This window comes from Phyllopteryx taeniolatus, chromosome 13, assembly GCF_024500385.1.
Source record: "Phyllopteryx taeniolatus isolate TA_2022b chromosome 13, UOR_Ptae_1.2, whole genome shotgun sequence".
In the NCBI taxonomy this organism is placed as follows: domain Eukaryota; kingdom Metazoa; phylum Chordata; class Actinopteri; order Syngnathiformes; family Syngnathidae; genus Phyllopteryx; species Phyllopteryx taeniolatus.
This window is the reverse complement of record NC_084514.1, coordinates 1,273,351-1,289,782: the sequence shown is the minus strand read 5'-3', so window position 1 is coordinate 1,289,782 and position 16,432 is coordinate 1,273,351. Positions and strand designations below refer to the sequence as shown.

The window sequence follows — 16,432 nt, the reverse complement described above, 5'->3', positions numbered from 1 at the left end:
CAAGTCACTGGTGAGCTAGCTATCTTGGGAGCAATAGGGTGTCTACAGGAACTCTGTTGGTGGACTCTGAAAGAGAGTAAAGCCCAGTGGTTCTCAATTTATTTTTATTTTTTTTTACACCAAGTAGGACACCACCTAAAAAAAATACTTAGCTCTCCAAGTACTGCCTATCATGACCAAAACTAAAATACAGCTTAGTAAGCCTAAGTAAAAGAGACAGAAGTTTTATTCCTAAAAAGTATATTTAACCCACGGTAACATGATGCACAGTTTGAACTTTTACACTGCGTTTAAATATAGTATTTAAAAAAAAAAACTGTAGCTACTTAATGATTCAATTCGAATGTGTTGCACATAAGTAACATTTTAAATAAAAGTTTAAAAACAAACCGTTCTAAAAGATGAAATGTGAATAAATTCTACTAAAAAGTTGAATACAACTGCAATGATTCTTATGCATATCACTATAGTGGTACCCACACTTTTAAGAATTACTGCAATAGCCAATGGCACCAGTATAGCAAAGCTATTGTACTCAGACTCTGTACTACAGTAATACACTTGACATATCAGAACTAAACTGACATGTCCTGTATGGGCAAAACATGTAACAAACAAAATGCTAAATTAGCTAATGAGAACTGAAAAAATACAATTTAACTATGTTTTTTCAGATTAGATTTACAATGTTTTAATATACAATACCTGTTTTGATAACTTGGCACAACAACAACAAACAGTGCTGCAGCAAAAGAGTTTTCCTCTTTCATTGACTTGCATAATGCTCATACTGAGAAGACAAAGAAAACACAAAAAATAACTATTCCAATAGCGAACAATAAATGCTAAATTTGGTAACAATAACAACTGTAAAAAAAAAAAAATACACCCATGTTTTTTTTCTGATTACGCAGATAATTTTTGTTTAACACCTGGAGCTGGAGGTTTTTAGGCTGGCACAACATAATTGCCACAATTCATTCTTGTAGCCGACAACGTCAAACAATTTTAAAAGGCCATGAATGGGGAATATTTCACTTCTCAGAATCTGTTTCCGTCGTCATTCATGCTCCTGCATGTCGCTGCGGTCCTTGTTGTTGTTTTTTTTTTTAACCAACTTAGAAGTCCCAAAGATCTCAATCAATTAATCAACAATACCACTCTCGAGTTAGGCCGTCTAAGTCTTGTCACAGACTGTAGAGGTTGAAAGGAGTAACCAGCCTATTTTGACAAAGTAAGGAGTAGATAGTACAGAACTCATTTTTCAAATAGGGAGTGTCAATAAAAAGTCATCAAAAAATAAATATGCAAGAAAAGTGCAGATATCTGAAATTCACTTACACACTACTGTAAATACATAACTGCAGTTAAAAAAAAAAGTGTCAAAAGATTAATTTTGTTAGGTAATTCAATTCAAATAGTGACACTCCTTTGTAGAGATTAATTACACACATGAAATATTTCATGATTTAAAAAAAAATATACAACAGTATATGTATAATTTTGATGACTATAGCTTACGGAAAATGAAAACCCCAAAAATCACCACTTCTGGAAATTAGAATATTATGTAACAAAAAAAATGACCATTATTTTTAATGTAGATTTTATCCATGAATTTGGCCTCCGAAAAGTATTTTCCCATATCTAATTATATGAGGTGATCATTCCTTCATACGGGTTCACAGTCATAACTACAATGTGGCCCCGTGACAAAAATGAGTTTGACACCCCTGCCCTACATGATTTGTAGCCATTCATATTCAAATGTCAGCAAAAGTATAGGAAACTATTCTTATTGGCCCATTGATGAAGGGTTTATAGTTTAAATTGATAATTTAAAAAACAAACTGTCTTTTTTGTTCTGAAAGCATTTCTGGATTCTGTAGATGTTAAGGAGTAATTTCAATACAGTATGTGTGCTTTTTCAAAACAATACCATGCAATGTATATCAATAAATAATAAGACAGAAAAAATAAATAAGTGGTTGTAGGCTAATAATGTGCATGTCATTTCACAATGTCAAAAGTCGAATGTTCGAGGTTGACAACTGTTTTCTCGTTCCTGAACTCTGCCTTGATAATCTGTGACTTGGGACTCCCAGTGGATTTGAGCCATTGTTGCATTTCTGTCACATTTTTGCGGGGGCCCTGGAGCTGCCCTTGCACGGTTCCCGCACTTGTGTTTTGGACCCAACCTACAAGGCCAAGCTTCTTTCCTTGGGCCTGCAAAGTCCAACAGACAGACAAAGAACATGTCCAGTGACATTACTGCGCGTGGAACATTATTTCTGAAAATGCAATTAATACTCTTTTATCATCTTGACAAACGTGCACGTAATTCTGAGCATGTGGAATCAATCATGGACTTGCGCTAACGAAGCAGTTACAGTGGATATAAAAATAAATACAAAAAAATCTACACACCCCTGTTCAAATATCAAGTTTTTGTAGTTTAAAAAGATTTGCCCAATTTAAATAATTTCCATCTTAAAATATTTTCAAAAGAGGAAGCAAAATAATTATAAACAACTGTGAGAATGTGGTTGCACTAGTGTGCACACCATTTTATAACGAGGGATGTGCCTGTGTCCGGAAGTTAACCAGTCACATTCAAAGTGAAGTTAAATGGGATTCAACACACCTGCCAGCATTTAAAATGCTTCTAATTAAACCCAAATACATTTCAGATTGTAATTTATTTTTCTAGTATTTCTTTGCTTTCAAGCAGAAAACAAGTTGTGGTAACAATGAGTAGTATTAGGAACTGTTGATAAGTCCCTCCACCTTGACTAAGGCCCCCAAAGGTTCCAGCTGAAGAGAAGAGTTCCAAAGCATGATGCTGTCACCACCATGCTTCACTGTAGATACAGTGTTGTATTTGCGTCAAACATTCCTTTTTTTAAATTGTAGCCCAAAAGTTCAACATTGCTTTCCAAATATTGCAAGTTTTGCAAAATAAACAAAGCTATAAATCTCCCAAGCACATGTGAGAAAACTGTGCTATTGTCTCATGAACCCAAGGTTTTTTTTTTTTTTTACTTCGCCACTGGACACGATTAAAATTTAAAAAAAAAATAATAATAATAAATCGAGTCGGTCACATGGTGGAAAAAGTTTTCCTATTATTTATCCTTGGTCTCACTTTTTAGCACACAAAAACCTGCATTTTTTTTTTAAACACAGAGGTGTATCGACCTTTTATATATGTAAATATTTTAAAGAAAAATACCTCGGTGTCATAAATATCAAGAAACCAAGAGAAAAACGGAAGTAATTGAGCGTGCATTCGTGTGAGGAAACATCGTATGTCGATATCGTCGTGCATAAGTTGATGTCAAACGTACCTGTGTATATTTTCGAAAAAAGACCCCCTGCACTCTTCCAAATACTTCATAATCCACAGAAATTAATTCTCCGTCTGACATGCTGCACATAAAAAACCAAAAGTATGCCACACTGATTTTGTAAACAAAACACATGGGCTAGACATGTAGCGACATGCTAAAATGCTTTGTCGTCTAAAACCCGAACAGAAGTATTACGTGGATAAATATGCACATTTATAGTTGGTCTCTGGCAATTACAATATTTACCTGAATGTAGTTCGAACACACTGGCCGTTATGAAACCCGTACGTTTTAATTTAGTCGCACTCAACGTCAGGAAGTGACACATGATGACGCATTACAAAAGCGACGCACGGCTTCCAAGCAACAAGCGAGCGACCTTTCATCTCTATAATAACACGCGAGACAAGTGTTTGATTTTGTTGTATTTATGTATTTTACATACACTTGAAGACATCTGTGACTATATGTCTTTACGCGACAACTCTTCAGATGACATTTTGAAGCTGTCACACACTTACAAATATATATATCCCAAAAGACACATAAACATATTTACACAAGTTTTGGTTTCAAAAGCTTGTTAAGACATCAAATTAAGCATCATGCTAAGATAATACGTCTCACAATGGACAGTTTATTGAACAAATGTTCAAAGATATGATAGGCGATGTCGCGTGAGTTTATATAATACATAGAACTAAAGTCAAACAAAACACAAGGTTATTTTGCCAAATAAAGCAAAAATGAGCATTTCATATGGAAAAAAAGGATTTTCCCATTCTAGTAAAACCATTCAAGTGTTTGTCATAAAAATGGCAGACCTGCGCAGCCAGACAAAAAAGGGCAAAATGAGAAATTGCCTACCGTTAGCTCGTCAGTAGTTTCACCCAAGTATATGAAAGAATACTTGCACATTTTGAAAGTATATATTTGCATTAGAGATTAACTTTCAAATAGCCCACATTTCTGAGGATATAGCTATATTTGGCACTTAAAACATTGTTAAAACTTTAGGTGATCAAGTCCCCCCCATGAACAGATGACAGCCTGACAATAACATACATCTTTGGTGATTTTGGAAAAGGTGATTTTCAAGTTTGATTCAGAGGATCTAAAATTAAACTGTTTAGGAGTAAGCCATTTTCACTATTGACAAGCACACTAAGAGTGAGCGCAGTCCTCTTGACAAGGTCTTGTTTCAGGTTCTACACTGAAATGTCATTTTTCTTCCTGAGCCCAGGGACTCCCCCTCCACAAAGTTTGTGGAAATAACTTGAGTATTTTTATTTTTTGCCTAATCCTGGCCCAAACACACACGCAAACGAACACAATCAACCAATCTGTTTCAAGGCCCCACATTTCCGCTGAAAAGTTTTTCAAATTTTGTTTAAGCCTGACGAATGATGGACGCTAGAATGAGAGCACAAAAGCCTCGGGGTGACATCACGAGAAGTAAACAATAATCACTCATAAAAAGGACTTCATATTCACATTGTGGATGGAAAAACACTAAGATTGTCTGACGCCTCATGTTGAACCCAGCCAACATTTCAGTCTGTAGGAAGCCTGTGCGCAACATTTGCATGAGAAAAATTGTGCATATGCAATAAAATAAAGATGCAACTTGGTGCTCTGTTAAATACTGTTCGTAATAGCACACGTGACGCTTGTTAGGAAGGCGTGTGAGAAAGCCATCTCTACTGCAATTGGGCTTTCTATTCTCACATAAGCAGCCTGATGAATTCCTAAAATACAGAGTTGAGTCACATCTCCCATTGAGAAGGGTACCAACAAGCTGGGCATCACAGGCTGGACCCCGCAGGTCTGCCCCCATGCTGTGTGAATCCAGTTGGGCGCCCTCCACCCCCGTCCTCAGGTACATTACCGCCGCAGTGGTTGCCGTTATCGTCACATCTGGCTTCCACCAGCGACAACTGGTTGAATGCCGCCAACAATCTTTCGTTGTCCTTTTGCTGGTCACTGACCTACAACAGTGGTGTGAAGTAACAAAGAAAACCCATCAGTATCTAGTATGACCACCAACACATCTCCTTCGCATAGAGTTGATCAGTTGTGCCACTCATTCACGACCATCCGCATCATAGTAAAGGGCTGCCCCATGTTGCAAGGATTTGTACACAATTCCTGGAAGATGTAAACATTCCAGTTCTTGCATGGCCAGCATACTCACCGACCATGTCACCCATGGAGCATGTTTGGGAAACTCTGGATCCACGTATACGACAGCACGTTCGAGTTCCTGCCAATATCCAGCAACTTTGCACAGCCACTGAAGAGGAGTGGACCAACATTCCATAGGCCACAATCACCAACGTGACCAACTCCATGCCGGCCACACCAGATTGTACTGACGGAATTTTCTAACACCTCTCCAATCCCAGATCCCCCAGTACAGTAAAACTGCATATTTTAGAGTGGCATTTCGTTGTGGGAATGTCTCAAATGATAGCAAATGATAGTCACACCGGCGACTGAGTGTTTTCCTAAACCCGCCAGACGCCCCGCCAATTTTGACTGTACATTATAAGGTGGCCTTTTATTGTGTCATGTCACCAAAGGCACGCCCGTACAATAATCATGCATCTTGATACGCCATACCTGGATTAAGCTCCGCAAAGGAGAATTGCTCACTAATATAGATTTAGACTGCTTTGTGAGGAATATTTGAGGGGAAAAAAAGAAGCCTTTTGTGAACACGGAAAAGGTCTTAGATCCACTGATGAACCTTCGGAAAAACTGGGGCAATATCGTGTCTGTTCTTTTTGTGAGATTTCTGCCTCGGAGGACTTGTTTTGAGATCAAGGTGTAATCTTGAATCTAAATTGGTGTGTTGGTGTGCTGAGATTATCGCCACACACAATACGACCAAATCTGTTCAGTGCCTGATTTGTATCTTCATGTGTGGTGTCTGTCACAGATAATCTTTTAAGATTTGACAAACCCTTATGTGGCCTTCAGTACTTTTGCCACCTCTGACCTACAAGACAAACATGGACTCGCTCACATTACACGGGACAGCATTTGCTCTGAGGCAGAAGAAAAGCTCTATAGTGTCTCACCTGCTTCTCCAGCATCTGGATTCTCATCTCTTGCTGCGTGAGCATCTCCCTCAGCTGTGAAAGAAACTGTTGTGTTAACAAAGTGACCTCGTTGTCCAACACTGTGAAGCGGGCTGGTGTGCTACCTGTGCCACCTCGCTACTCGCTCTGCAGCACGAGATTGAGTCACCTTGGCTCCAGACGCCTGCCTCCTCAAGGCCGTTTAGTTTGTCATCACTCATTCGCGTAGTCTGTGGGAACCAACAGAGTTCACCTTGACATTACTGCGATTTTTTTGTATTTATTTCTTTCTTGTGATCCTGAACACAAAAGAGTAGCAAAAATGTGATGCTTAGAAAACTTGCTTTACAATCAAATGCATCCATTCATTTTCTGTCAACAATTTAGCTAGCACTCGCAAGGAGTGGCAGAAGTGCTGACTTCAGGTGATGGTGGTTAGTTTTAGTTGCTTCATGGTCAAATTATTACAGGCTGAAAGAAATATTTTTGACTGATTTGTTCGGCAATGTCGTTCATCTCTCTGCCTAATTACATACAGTGCATAATCAAAGTATTCACAGCACTTCACTTTTTCCACATTTTGGTACGTTAGAGCTCTTGATTCAAAAATGATTTGTGTGTGTTTGTATGTCAAGTACACCCACAATGACAAACATTTTCTTTGAATACTTACTGTACGTACATGGGGTTTCTTAAGGTTTTTTGTTTTGTTTTTGAATACATTTGCAAAAAAATCAACATGTTTCTATTGTCATTATGGGGTTTTATGGCTAGAACTTTAAGGGTGGGGGATAATTTATTCCAATTTGGAATAAGGATGTAACATAACAAAATGTAATAAAAGTGAAGCGCTTTCCAGATGCACTATAGCTATAGACAAGCCCGTAAAAACAATTTGGCCAACAAAGATATGGTAGTTCGATGAGAATTGAGCTCCACTTCTCCGTTAGGAGAAGAGCACAAAAAGTGGCACTGAAGGCTTTTTCTTGGAGCTGTTTGTCAAGATGTTCAGATGGTTTTTTGACACTGCATTTTTCCAATATCATTCAAGAAGTTTTTGTATTTTTTTCCTTTTTTTTTTTGTCTGTCTGTCCTATTCCAAGCAGTTCTATTAGGTCTTCTCGGAGAAAACAATGATCAACAGTCAAAAAGAACATTAACATTACCGATAGATCATGTTCACTGCTGACAGCTGCTGCAACAGCCTTTAGCTCTTTCAGCTCATCGTATGGTAGAGTGGTGCTCTCTGAGAAGGATGGAAGTTGGTCAGGAGGAAGCTCTGACTCCTCTGGCATTGGGATAAACTCAGCATCCTCAAGCTCCTATATTGGCACAATCAGCCAGAAATGATTCCTATTTCATTGTCCGATACCGTGAAGGTCACCAGTCACACAAAATAAGAAGCTCCTCTTGGATTGTAAACGCGCCTTTCTCAGCCAGAGAGGACATGAACTGTCTCCGGTCTGATTAGCCATTGACATCATTGGCGTCTCCAAGTTGCAAGCATCTAGATCAACTTCCACGGTACCCCCGAGGCCCCTGTCACGGCACTCCGTCTCCGAACCCGGCTCCGCTTCCAGATCCGCAGTGGCGATGGAACCGTCCTGTCCAATCCCTCCAATTGACACGTAAACACATGGTATATGCATGCTCGCTCACAAAGTTGAAGAGAAAATTGAAGGGACAAAAAAGCATTTACTACTACCAACTGACAATCCACTGCTGTTTGAGCGAATGGTCTTGGAGTTAAGCACTTTTTCTGGAAAGACGCAACAAGAAACTATCAGACAGGCAGCTACTAAAGCCATGATGTCATTAAGGCGATTAAGAGAAATGACTGACCCATGATGATAATGGTATGCCAGCCACGACAAGAAAGGTCTGGCACATGGTGGAGCGATCCAAAGATGGGCCTCGGCATGGCAGGACAAACCTCTGAACCAAATCCCTTATCAGCGGGCATTCCGAGTCGCCCGTTTCCTGCATTTCCCCATGCAAAGATCTGATTGTCTGGAAGAAAACAAAAGGGAAGCGTTTGCACACTTCGTGCCGGTAACACTGAAATGCGAGCGTGTATGTCTGCGCTCTTACCCTCGGTGGCCGCGATCGTGAAGCCGTCCCCGCAAGAAACCTTGGTGACTATCTTTCCCCCAAACGGTCCGACCAGGACTTGCACACCTTGGTGTTTCTTAAAGTCTTTGACACCTAGTTGCCCGTACTTGTTGCACCCGAATGTGAGGAGGCGACCACGTTCTGGGAAGTTGATTTAAGGTAGAGGAATCAACAACTGAGTAACAATTTTCAGAGTTTTCAAAATGAGAGTTCTTCTCTTCCTTGCAGTACCGTCGATGGCAGCTGTATGGTTCCTCCCTGGAGCTATAGTCTGGATTTTGAAGCGTGACAGCTGCTTTGCCAAAGTCAGTGTAGTGATATACGGGATACCCTGGTAACCCTGACACGTGACAGTAAAACAAATACGTTCAAAATACACACGCAGAACCCGTAACCAACCTTGGCTTGTGATCAATGTTCTGCGTATAAAAGAAAACAAACATATGATGGTGAAGTGATTTATTCTAATTTCAGAACGCTTTTCAGGTCTGTCGGCCAAGTACCTCTCCAGGGTGGTTTTTGAGACCAGAGAATTCCTGGTTCAGACCTAGCTTGTTGAATTCATTGTTCCCACATGCTAGGACTTTGCCAGTGTCAGTCAAAAAGAAGGTTCCATCACTGCTACATGACACAGAAGAGATGGTGGCGCCTTTGGGGAGCTCCACCTGGGGGAAATGCATCAAATGTAAAAGTATGTCATGTCGTAAGAGCGATTACGGCCAGGGATATACTCGTGCCAGGAACAAATCTTACTTGCATTGGAGAAGAAAAATCATCCTCACATTCCAAGCCCAGACGCCCTGCAGATGGAAGAAATTGAAGAAAAAGTCAATGAACGAACCTTGAGTGCTGTATTTCAAAGCGGCTTCTGGTTGGATGAATAATTACAAAAACATATTTTGGTGGAAATGTCCATACCATACTCTCCACAGCCCCATGAGAAGATGTCTCCGCTGTGGGTGAGCACGACCACATGATTGTCTCCACACGAAATCTGACGAACTGGCCGCTCCTCAAAAAACTCCAGAAGCACCGGCTCTAGGATCTGCATACCCATGACACCCTCCACACCAATGCAGCCGTAATAGTCTGAACCAAACATGTACATTTGATCCTCATCTGCAGGAGAGCCGGTTAGATAGAAACAAGGTGGTTCATTTCTCTCTCTCTCTCTCTCTCTCTATATATATTTTATTTTATTTTTTTTGTAAACAAGTGGTCATGTGCTCACCAGTGATGCAGGCAGTGAAGTCAGTACCGCACGCCACCTGCCGGATGGCCTTTCCCTGGAGCTTCTCCACCCTCTTGGGCTGCCGGTAGGAAGCTTGGTCTCCATGCCCCAGTTGGCCCACCATCTTGGCGCCGCCTTGAACATTCTGAGGAGAACATTCTTTGTAGCGACCGCACACAAACAAGTGTGGCCCTGCTATATTGCATGTCATCGTTCGCACCTCCACTAACTACCTTGTGGATTTTGAAGTGACTGATTTGTAGGTTTTTTTACAGTATACAAGTCCAAATTGATATTTGTGCACCTTCCATTAGCCCATCGATGGCTTTTCGCATTATACGGTATGTTAGCATTAAGCTAGCGAACGTTCATTAGAAAAAAATGATATGGTTTGGGTGAATATTTCATTGTCTTAATTCAGTTTTACTGTAGGTGTCAGTTTGTACAGTTTGACAAATGAACAGCTTGAAGCAAGCACACTTTGCCTTTGAGCAAGATAGCGAGGACAGGCACTTGAGAATCTTATACTTTAAAAAGCATTCTTTAATAACTTGAAATGAGTTTAAAAAGTGTGTATATTTCCCCCCCAAAAAAAATGATATGGTCTCTCTATAGCGCACATTTTCACCTATTGTGGAACGTATTCCCGCACGATAAACGAGGGTTCGCTGGATTCTTAAAAAAACTTACTGCCCAAGTGTAGAGTTCTTTTTCCACCGTGACCACAGCAAAGTGACTCTCTCCAGCGCACACATGTTGGGCACTGCTGCCTCCTTTAAAGGTGTCCAGTTTCTGGGGTGTGAACTTGCCTCCGCCCCAGAAATACACCTCCCTTGAGCGTGTGGTCACCACGGCCACAGGGGTCTCTGTCGCTGTACTCAACCTATCGACGGAGAATCATCAAAAGGAAAATATTTGGTAGGAAACTAGTAAGTTGACAACAGTAGAAAATAGAACAAGCTTACTTTGGTTTCTTCATTGCAGAATTCAGGAGGGCAACCCGCTCCTGAAGCTCCCTGCCAGAAAAGAAATTTGCTAGATGTTTGTTGGGGATCTTATCTTTTTACACAAAAGCTGACTCTCACTTACTGTCGGCAGCAGGAGAGCACCGGCTGGTCTAGAACCTGCTCCGCTGTTGGTCTCTTTGCAGGGTCCTGCCATAGAAAAATCATCACAAACGCTACCTTGTAACAGCCAAGAAAGTGAGAGATTTCTTTGTCCTGCTAATTTAGCATAACCACTCACTTGATCGAGACACTCATATACCAGCTTGATCAATCCAGCTCCATAAACATCACGGTTCACATCCATAGTCCAGTTTCCCTGGACTATTTTGACGCACAGGTTCAAAGCGTTCTGCCAGGATGCAAACTACATCTGGTCAAAAACTATACACAGATATTGGTGAAGCATTTAAACAAATGGACGCGAGTCTTACCGTTGCATCAAATGTTCTTGTAAGAGTTAAGACTTCAAAAAGCACACAGCCCATGGCCCAGATGTCAGACTTGAAGTTGTACTTTGCTCCCTGGCACAGTTCAGGCGACATATAATATGGAGTTCCAACACACTGGGCATAAAAAAAAATGAGAGGTGAGTTAGAATCACATACAAGTTATGCAAGGCTTGTGCTGAGCCTCACCTTGGTGGCACAGCACCATTAGCATGCCCTATCGCACTGACATGCATGCCCGTATTTGGTCTGCTTCTGTGGTGGATCACCCTAACATGTCAACTTCAAGGTTACAAAAGTTTCAACTGCACATGGTTGTAGATGACCAGAACGTATTTCAACAAATTTCATACACAGTATATATACTGTATAGAGTGGCACCTTGACTTACGACTTACGAGTTATCTTTGTTCCGTGACCCAGCTAAGTATATCAAAACAAATTTCCCCACTTCAATGCCATTATCCTGTTCCAGCCCCACAAACATTTTTGTTTTTAATACAAATATTAGATAAAAAAATAAATAAAACAATAAATGAGAACATAATGAAATACACAGGGTTTTTTTTTATATATGTAATTACTGCCATGAATATGGACATCAATCGAATTCTGGCTCGCAACAAAAGATCAAGTGATGGGTCGTTACTCTAAAAACTTTTAAGTTGGGGCACTTGAGAGTCAATTATATACATATAGTCACCTTCATAAAATAATGGGAATTTTCTTTGGACAAAAAAATATTGTTTTTGCCTAAATCCTCTCCTTATGATCCCGCCCAGCTCTCCTAAAATCGTCTTCATCCTTCGTTTAACATGCAATTCTACCTTTAGGAATGAAATGATTAATTGATGTAACGGCAGCCGTGGCCCAATGGTTAAGATCATCGACCGGACCGTCCGCCAACATCCCCCGGACTCACGGCTGTGGGGTCCTTGAGCTAGACACTGATACCCCGAAATGCTGCCCCCTGCTCCGGTGTGTTCCACTAACATGTGTTCACTGTGATGGGTTAAATGCAGAGAACAAATTTCATGTGCATGCATGCATGTTCATGACAATAAAAAAGATGATTCTGATTCTATATTCAGTATTTGATTGTTTTTTTTTGTTTTTTTTTAAATAAATGAAAAATTGACTTTGGAAGGTGGTAGTAATTAGGTATACGCTAAAATTCTGTGGTTTATACAAATCTGATGTTATACTTAATATAATTTGAATAATGATAATATGTTTACTAGTGTTTTTTCCTGCCAAATGCTATGTATTTATGTATTTGATGATGCTAAATACAATTTGTACGCATAACCACTTTCATATGGCACTCTTTCACTAAATAGTAGCGTGTAGCAGGCATCTCTACTTGTCAGGGTTTGGAGCAGTAGGCATCGATACATGGGAAGTCACGCAACATTGACTGCGACACTCGGAGCTAGACATGCCGACGTTGATGGGGGGAGAACGAGTGTCTCCTCATCTCCTGTATTGACTTTTCTGCGTGTCTGTTGGCCACGCTAAGCAGACATTCTATATGAGCGACAACTGAAGGCAGCAAGAAAACGGGCTGCCGCAGCCAAATGGAGACTGTGGAGTATACTAATGCAGCATTTAGAGGTAAAACATTTTTGTCATTTTCTTGATGTGTATCCACAAAACGTTATGAATGATGGAGCAGTGAAAAATCTACCCTGACACAACCCCAGCTGACCTGGTACTAGAAATAGGACTCTACCTCACAATAGTAACCTTATTTTGCTTTTTGAGCATGAGTTGTTGTCATGAGGCCATGTAATCATAAGAAAACAGCTTAGTTCCTAACAACACTTGAAAGAAATCAGGCAACGTCTGACGTTTCAAATGCATTGTGAAACTCAAGTAGATCAAAGCAGTTACCTAGCGAAGTACATTTACAACCCTTCCTTTAACGCAAATGATGAGATGGCGATACCAGTTGTCAAATGCCGCCATGAACACAAGTGCGGATATGCTACACGTAAAACTGCGACCTCTGTTCATCTCAAACAACTGTAACTCCAGTGTGAGACAAATGAACACGTACCGTTTCTGCCATTGAAAACTCTGAGCCGAGTTTCTTTGCAAGACCATAATCACCAAGCTTGATGAGGTCAGTCTTGGTCAGGAAAATGTTGAGCGTTTTAATATCCCTGCAGGGGAAAAAAAGTGTGATGATGGACCTTAAACATCTCAGAGAGATAGCGCCACTGTCATATGAGCATCTCACCTGTGTAAAATACCAGCCTTGTGAATGTGGGCCACTGCTGAGGCAATCTGGTACAGGTACCAAATAACCACCTGCAGAAAGTATAAGAGTGAAGAGCAAACGTGTGTGCACACGCGTGCGTGTGTGTGCTCTGTTCTTACCTCCTCATTCAAAAGTTTCCCCTTCTGTTGGACGATTTTGTCATAAAGATTCCCTCCTGGGGCGACAATGTTATTTAGCCTTCGGTCACACTCGGTGTCAATCAAATCAAGAGAACGGCATCTCTTACCATTGCAATATTCCAGCTCGATGAGCAAAGTGTTTTTATCGATGAAATGATTGAAGTAGGCGATGATGTTGTTGTGTTCAAGGATAGACAGAATGCTTATTTCATTCATGACATCCCTGCGCTCCCGCTCCGAGAGCGAGTTCAGGTCCACCTCCTTCCACACAACCAGGGAGTTGTCCTGGGGAAGTCAGAAAGAGTTAGCTGCAATTAAAGCTCCCGTATTTTACCAAACCAACTTTGTTCTCGTATTTGGTATGTAAAATTGGCTCTATGGCGTCCCGGTAAACATATGAAATATGAAAATCATCCATGCATTCCTGAGTTCCAGACGTTTTTTCTGCCGAGAGGCCTCCAGAAAAATTAGCTTATCGACATCACTCGCTAAGATTACAGTGCTGTCAATTTAGAAGAGCTAAAATTGACTAGCTAGGATGTATTTATTTGTTATTAATTAGTTGATTTACTGTAAATAATAAAATAAAACAAATAGTAAAATAATACATTTGACCTGTACAGTATATTTACATGCTTATTTCATGCAACAATTATTAGAATTCAATTAATTATGAATACAGTTAAAGATTGATTTATTTCCCTCTTTTACATACACAATATATTTACAGTTCATCTATGAATGAGGTAAAAATGTATTTCCAATATATTTATTCATTTCCAGTTTTATTCATTTGTCTCAATAAAATATCCGATACGTGAAAATTGCACTTAGGTGTAGTAATGGTGAAGTATTTGTTCATCGTTACATTACAAGACTGTTACGTTGTTGTTGTTGTTGTTTTGCCCCCTCCAATCCTGCGGCTATACTACGGGTCTTAAAGAAGCGTAATTGTTGCCTGGCAACGTGTTGACTTGGTCTCATTTCTCAAGTCAACTCGTTCCTCAGTTGAAGGAGCCGAGTGGGAGAGGATGAGCTCACCTCGCTTCTTCTGTACAACGTCGCTTCACCGAACGCCCCCCTCCCGAGGATCCGGATGGGAATGTAGTGCAACCTCTCCTCTTCGCCATTAAACGCGGCCGACGCCGACCGCTCGCTCTGTACAGACCCGCCGGCCAAATCTGAATTGAGCGAGTCGAAATGTCTCTCATACTCGGCCAGTGACATTTCTGTGTTAGCCACCAGCTGCACAAATAGGCCTGACTTCGAAAACTCTTTCGGGAAGACTCCTTGCCTCAAAGCGTCACCGGTCAGACATGTCACGCAGGTCGACGGGTAAAAGCAGTCTTTAAGTGGAGCGTGTACAATCGGGAAGCTACGATCCTTGTAAAATTCACAATACGACAGGGGAAAACAAGCAAGATGAGAAAAATGCGTTGAAGTTGCACAAGCGTCAAGCATCGCATGTCAAACAGTAAGCTCGACAAACTTCTTTTCAACTTTCGAAATAAAAGCTTCTCGTTCAACTTTCGTGTGCTGTATTTTACGATGAAAGTACGAGGCGCATACTTCCTGTGAAGGCGGTAGCTCTGTTAGTATAATGTGGCTCGTGGCGGACAGCACCACCGCATTTAAATCACTGTCAGCGTCGTTTTACACTACACTCAAAGAAGAAGAATGCATCACAAGCTCATACTCGTCTAAAGCTGTTTAACGCGTGCCTCACACTCGACGAATTGGCGACTTCTCAACTTTGCTCCAATAACCGGAAGTTACATTTGAGGGCATGCGTTATCAGAGGTGACAAAAGTACAGTACTCAGCCTCGGCGGTTCTGCTTGTCATTTATCCTGACGCTTGCATTGTGATGAACCGATATTTTGAAAGACATCCAAATCCCCGAACCTCGTGTATACCATATTTGCTGATGTGCAATATTTATTTGGATTACACAATAATAAGAACAATTACTAAACTAGTCTCAAAGAGCTTCCTCTCTCTCAATTCTCTTCACTTCATGGCAACTATAACAATATCCATCCATTTTTCGTATTGCTTATCTTCACTAGGGTGGAGGGTAGACTGGCGCCTTGAGGCAAATTTCGTAGCCAGCGCATCATTGTCGTTTAATTGTCAATAAAGTTGAAATTTGGACGTTATGGTTCTAAAGTCAGGGGTTTCAGGGTTTTGCAAGCCACTAAAAGACGCACCGAATTGTCAAGTCCAGTCTTTGAACTTCCTGTTGTGAGGATAAGCGGTGCAGAAAATGGATAGGTGGATGGATGGATCATTCTAAATAAATAAATACAATTATTTTAAAAGTCTGCATGTTTCTCTTTTGTGTTTTAAGTAACTTTTTAACACTCTGACTATAAGCGCGATTCTCAGACTTGGACGTTGATAACGGCATGCAAATGCCAAAGTGCGTAACTGTGGTTCATCGACACAGAGTACGCTATCCAGCTTCAACGAAAGCGCAGCCCTAGCAATACTAAGTCAGCATTAGCGCTGTAAACAAGCCGAGGTTAGCTACGGCTGCTACATTGTTAGCATGACTTATTAATACTAGAGTATAACTACAACACAAACACTTTATAAACTAACACATTTAGGCAAATTCTTCCCCAAGAAATGGTCTTATACTCATTTGTTTCCATTTATTAAACAGCACAATAGGCTCACCAGGCAGAAATTAGAAAAAAAAAAGGCCACGGATGATATAGTCTACACACCCCAGGTTCAAATGCCAGGTTTTTGTACAAAAAAAGATAAATCATTTAAAAACGCTTTCCACATTAATG

At 40.6% G+C, this 16,432-nt stretch overlaps 2 protein-coding genes across 8 annotated transcripts; both read right to left on the bottom strand.

Annotated features, from left to right (window-relative positions):
• Nucleotides 1–661: 661 nt before the first annotated feature.
• On the bottom strand, nt 662–3,734 carry acyp1 (acylphosphatase 1, erythrocyte (common) type). Its single transcript, XM_061794017.1, has 3 exons — nt 3,597–3,734; nt 3,348–3,429; nt 662–2,226 (listed from the first exon to the last, which is right to left on the bottom strand). Exons 2-3 carry the CDS (start codon nt 3,426–3,428, stop codon nt 2,011–2,013), a joined length of 297 nt encoding a protein of 98 aa, XP_061650001.1. The 5' UTR covers nt 3,429; nt 3,597–3,734; the 3' UTR covers nt 662–2,010.
• Nucleotides 3,735–3,762: 28 nt separating this feature from the next.
• Nucleotides 3,763–15,306, bottom strand: LOC133487441 (serine/threonine-protein kinase Nek9). Of its 7 annotated transcripts, none has more exons than XM_061794011.1 (23): nt 14,674–15,277; nt 13,740–13,917; nt 13,612–13,667; nt 13,472–13,542; nt 13,289–13,394; nt 11,215–11,346; nt 11,022–11,132; nt 10,866–10,930; nt 10,742–10,792; nt 10,467–10,659; nt 9,777–9,921; nt 9,464–9,664; nt 9,299–9,345; nt 9,049–9,210; nt 8,777–8,885; nt 8,525–8,686; nt 8,276–8,443; nt 8,133–8,192; nt 7,861–8,048; nt 7,600–7,755; nt 6,559–6,663; nt 6,434–6,487; nt 3,763–5,338 (listed from the first exon to the last, which is right to left on the bottom strand). In XM_061794011.1, the coding sequence occupies exons 1-23, from the start codon at nt 15,091–15,093 to the stop codon at nt 5,156–5,158; spliced, it is 3,123 nt and encodes a 1,040-aa protein (XP_061649995.1). In that variant the 5' UTR covers nt 15,094–15,277; the 3' UTR covers nt 3,763–5,155. The 7 variants fall into 7 exon arrangements, 6 of the variants coding, with proteins under 6 accessions (XP_061649995.1, XP_061649996.1, XP_061649993.1 ...); XM_061794012.1 differs by having other exon boundaries at nt 8,139–8,192; nt 14,674–15,275; XM_061794009.1 differs by having other exon boundaries at nt 13,472–13,667; nt 14,674–15,278.
• Nucleotides 15,307–16,432: the final 1,126 nt, after the last annotated feature.

What these genes read in the sequence shown, in the direction of transcription:
- acyp1 (XM_061794017.1), bottom strand. Translation starts at nt 3,428, where the DNA reads ATGTCAGACGGAGAATTAATTTCTGTGGATTATGAAGTATTTGGAAGA. An exon ending in TTTTTCGAAAATATACACAG is followed by an intron (nt 2,227 to 3,347) that starts GTACGTTTGACA and finishes TGGACTTTGCAG; the next exon opens with GCCCAAGGAAAGAAGCTTGG.
- LOC133487441 (XM_061794009.1), bottom strand. Translation starts at nt 15,093, where the DNA reads ATGCTTGACGCTTGTGCAACTTCAACGCATTTTTCTCATCTTGCTTGT. An exon ending in AGTTTTCAATGGCAGAAACG is followed by an intron (nt 11,347 to 13,288) that starts GTACGTGTTCAT and finishes TTTTATGCCCAG; the next exon opens with TGTGTTGGAACTCCATATTA. An exon ending in ATTTTTCTTCTCCAATGCAA is followed by an intron (nt 9,211 to 9,298) that starts GTAAGATTTGTT and finishes CATTTCCCCCAG; the next exon opens with GTGGAGCTCCCCAAAGGCGC.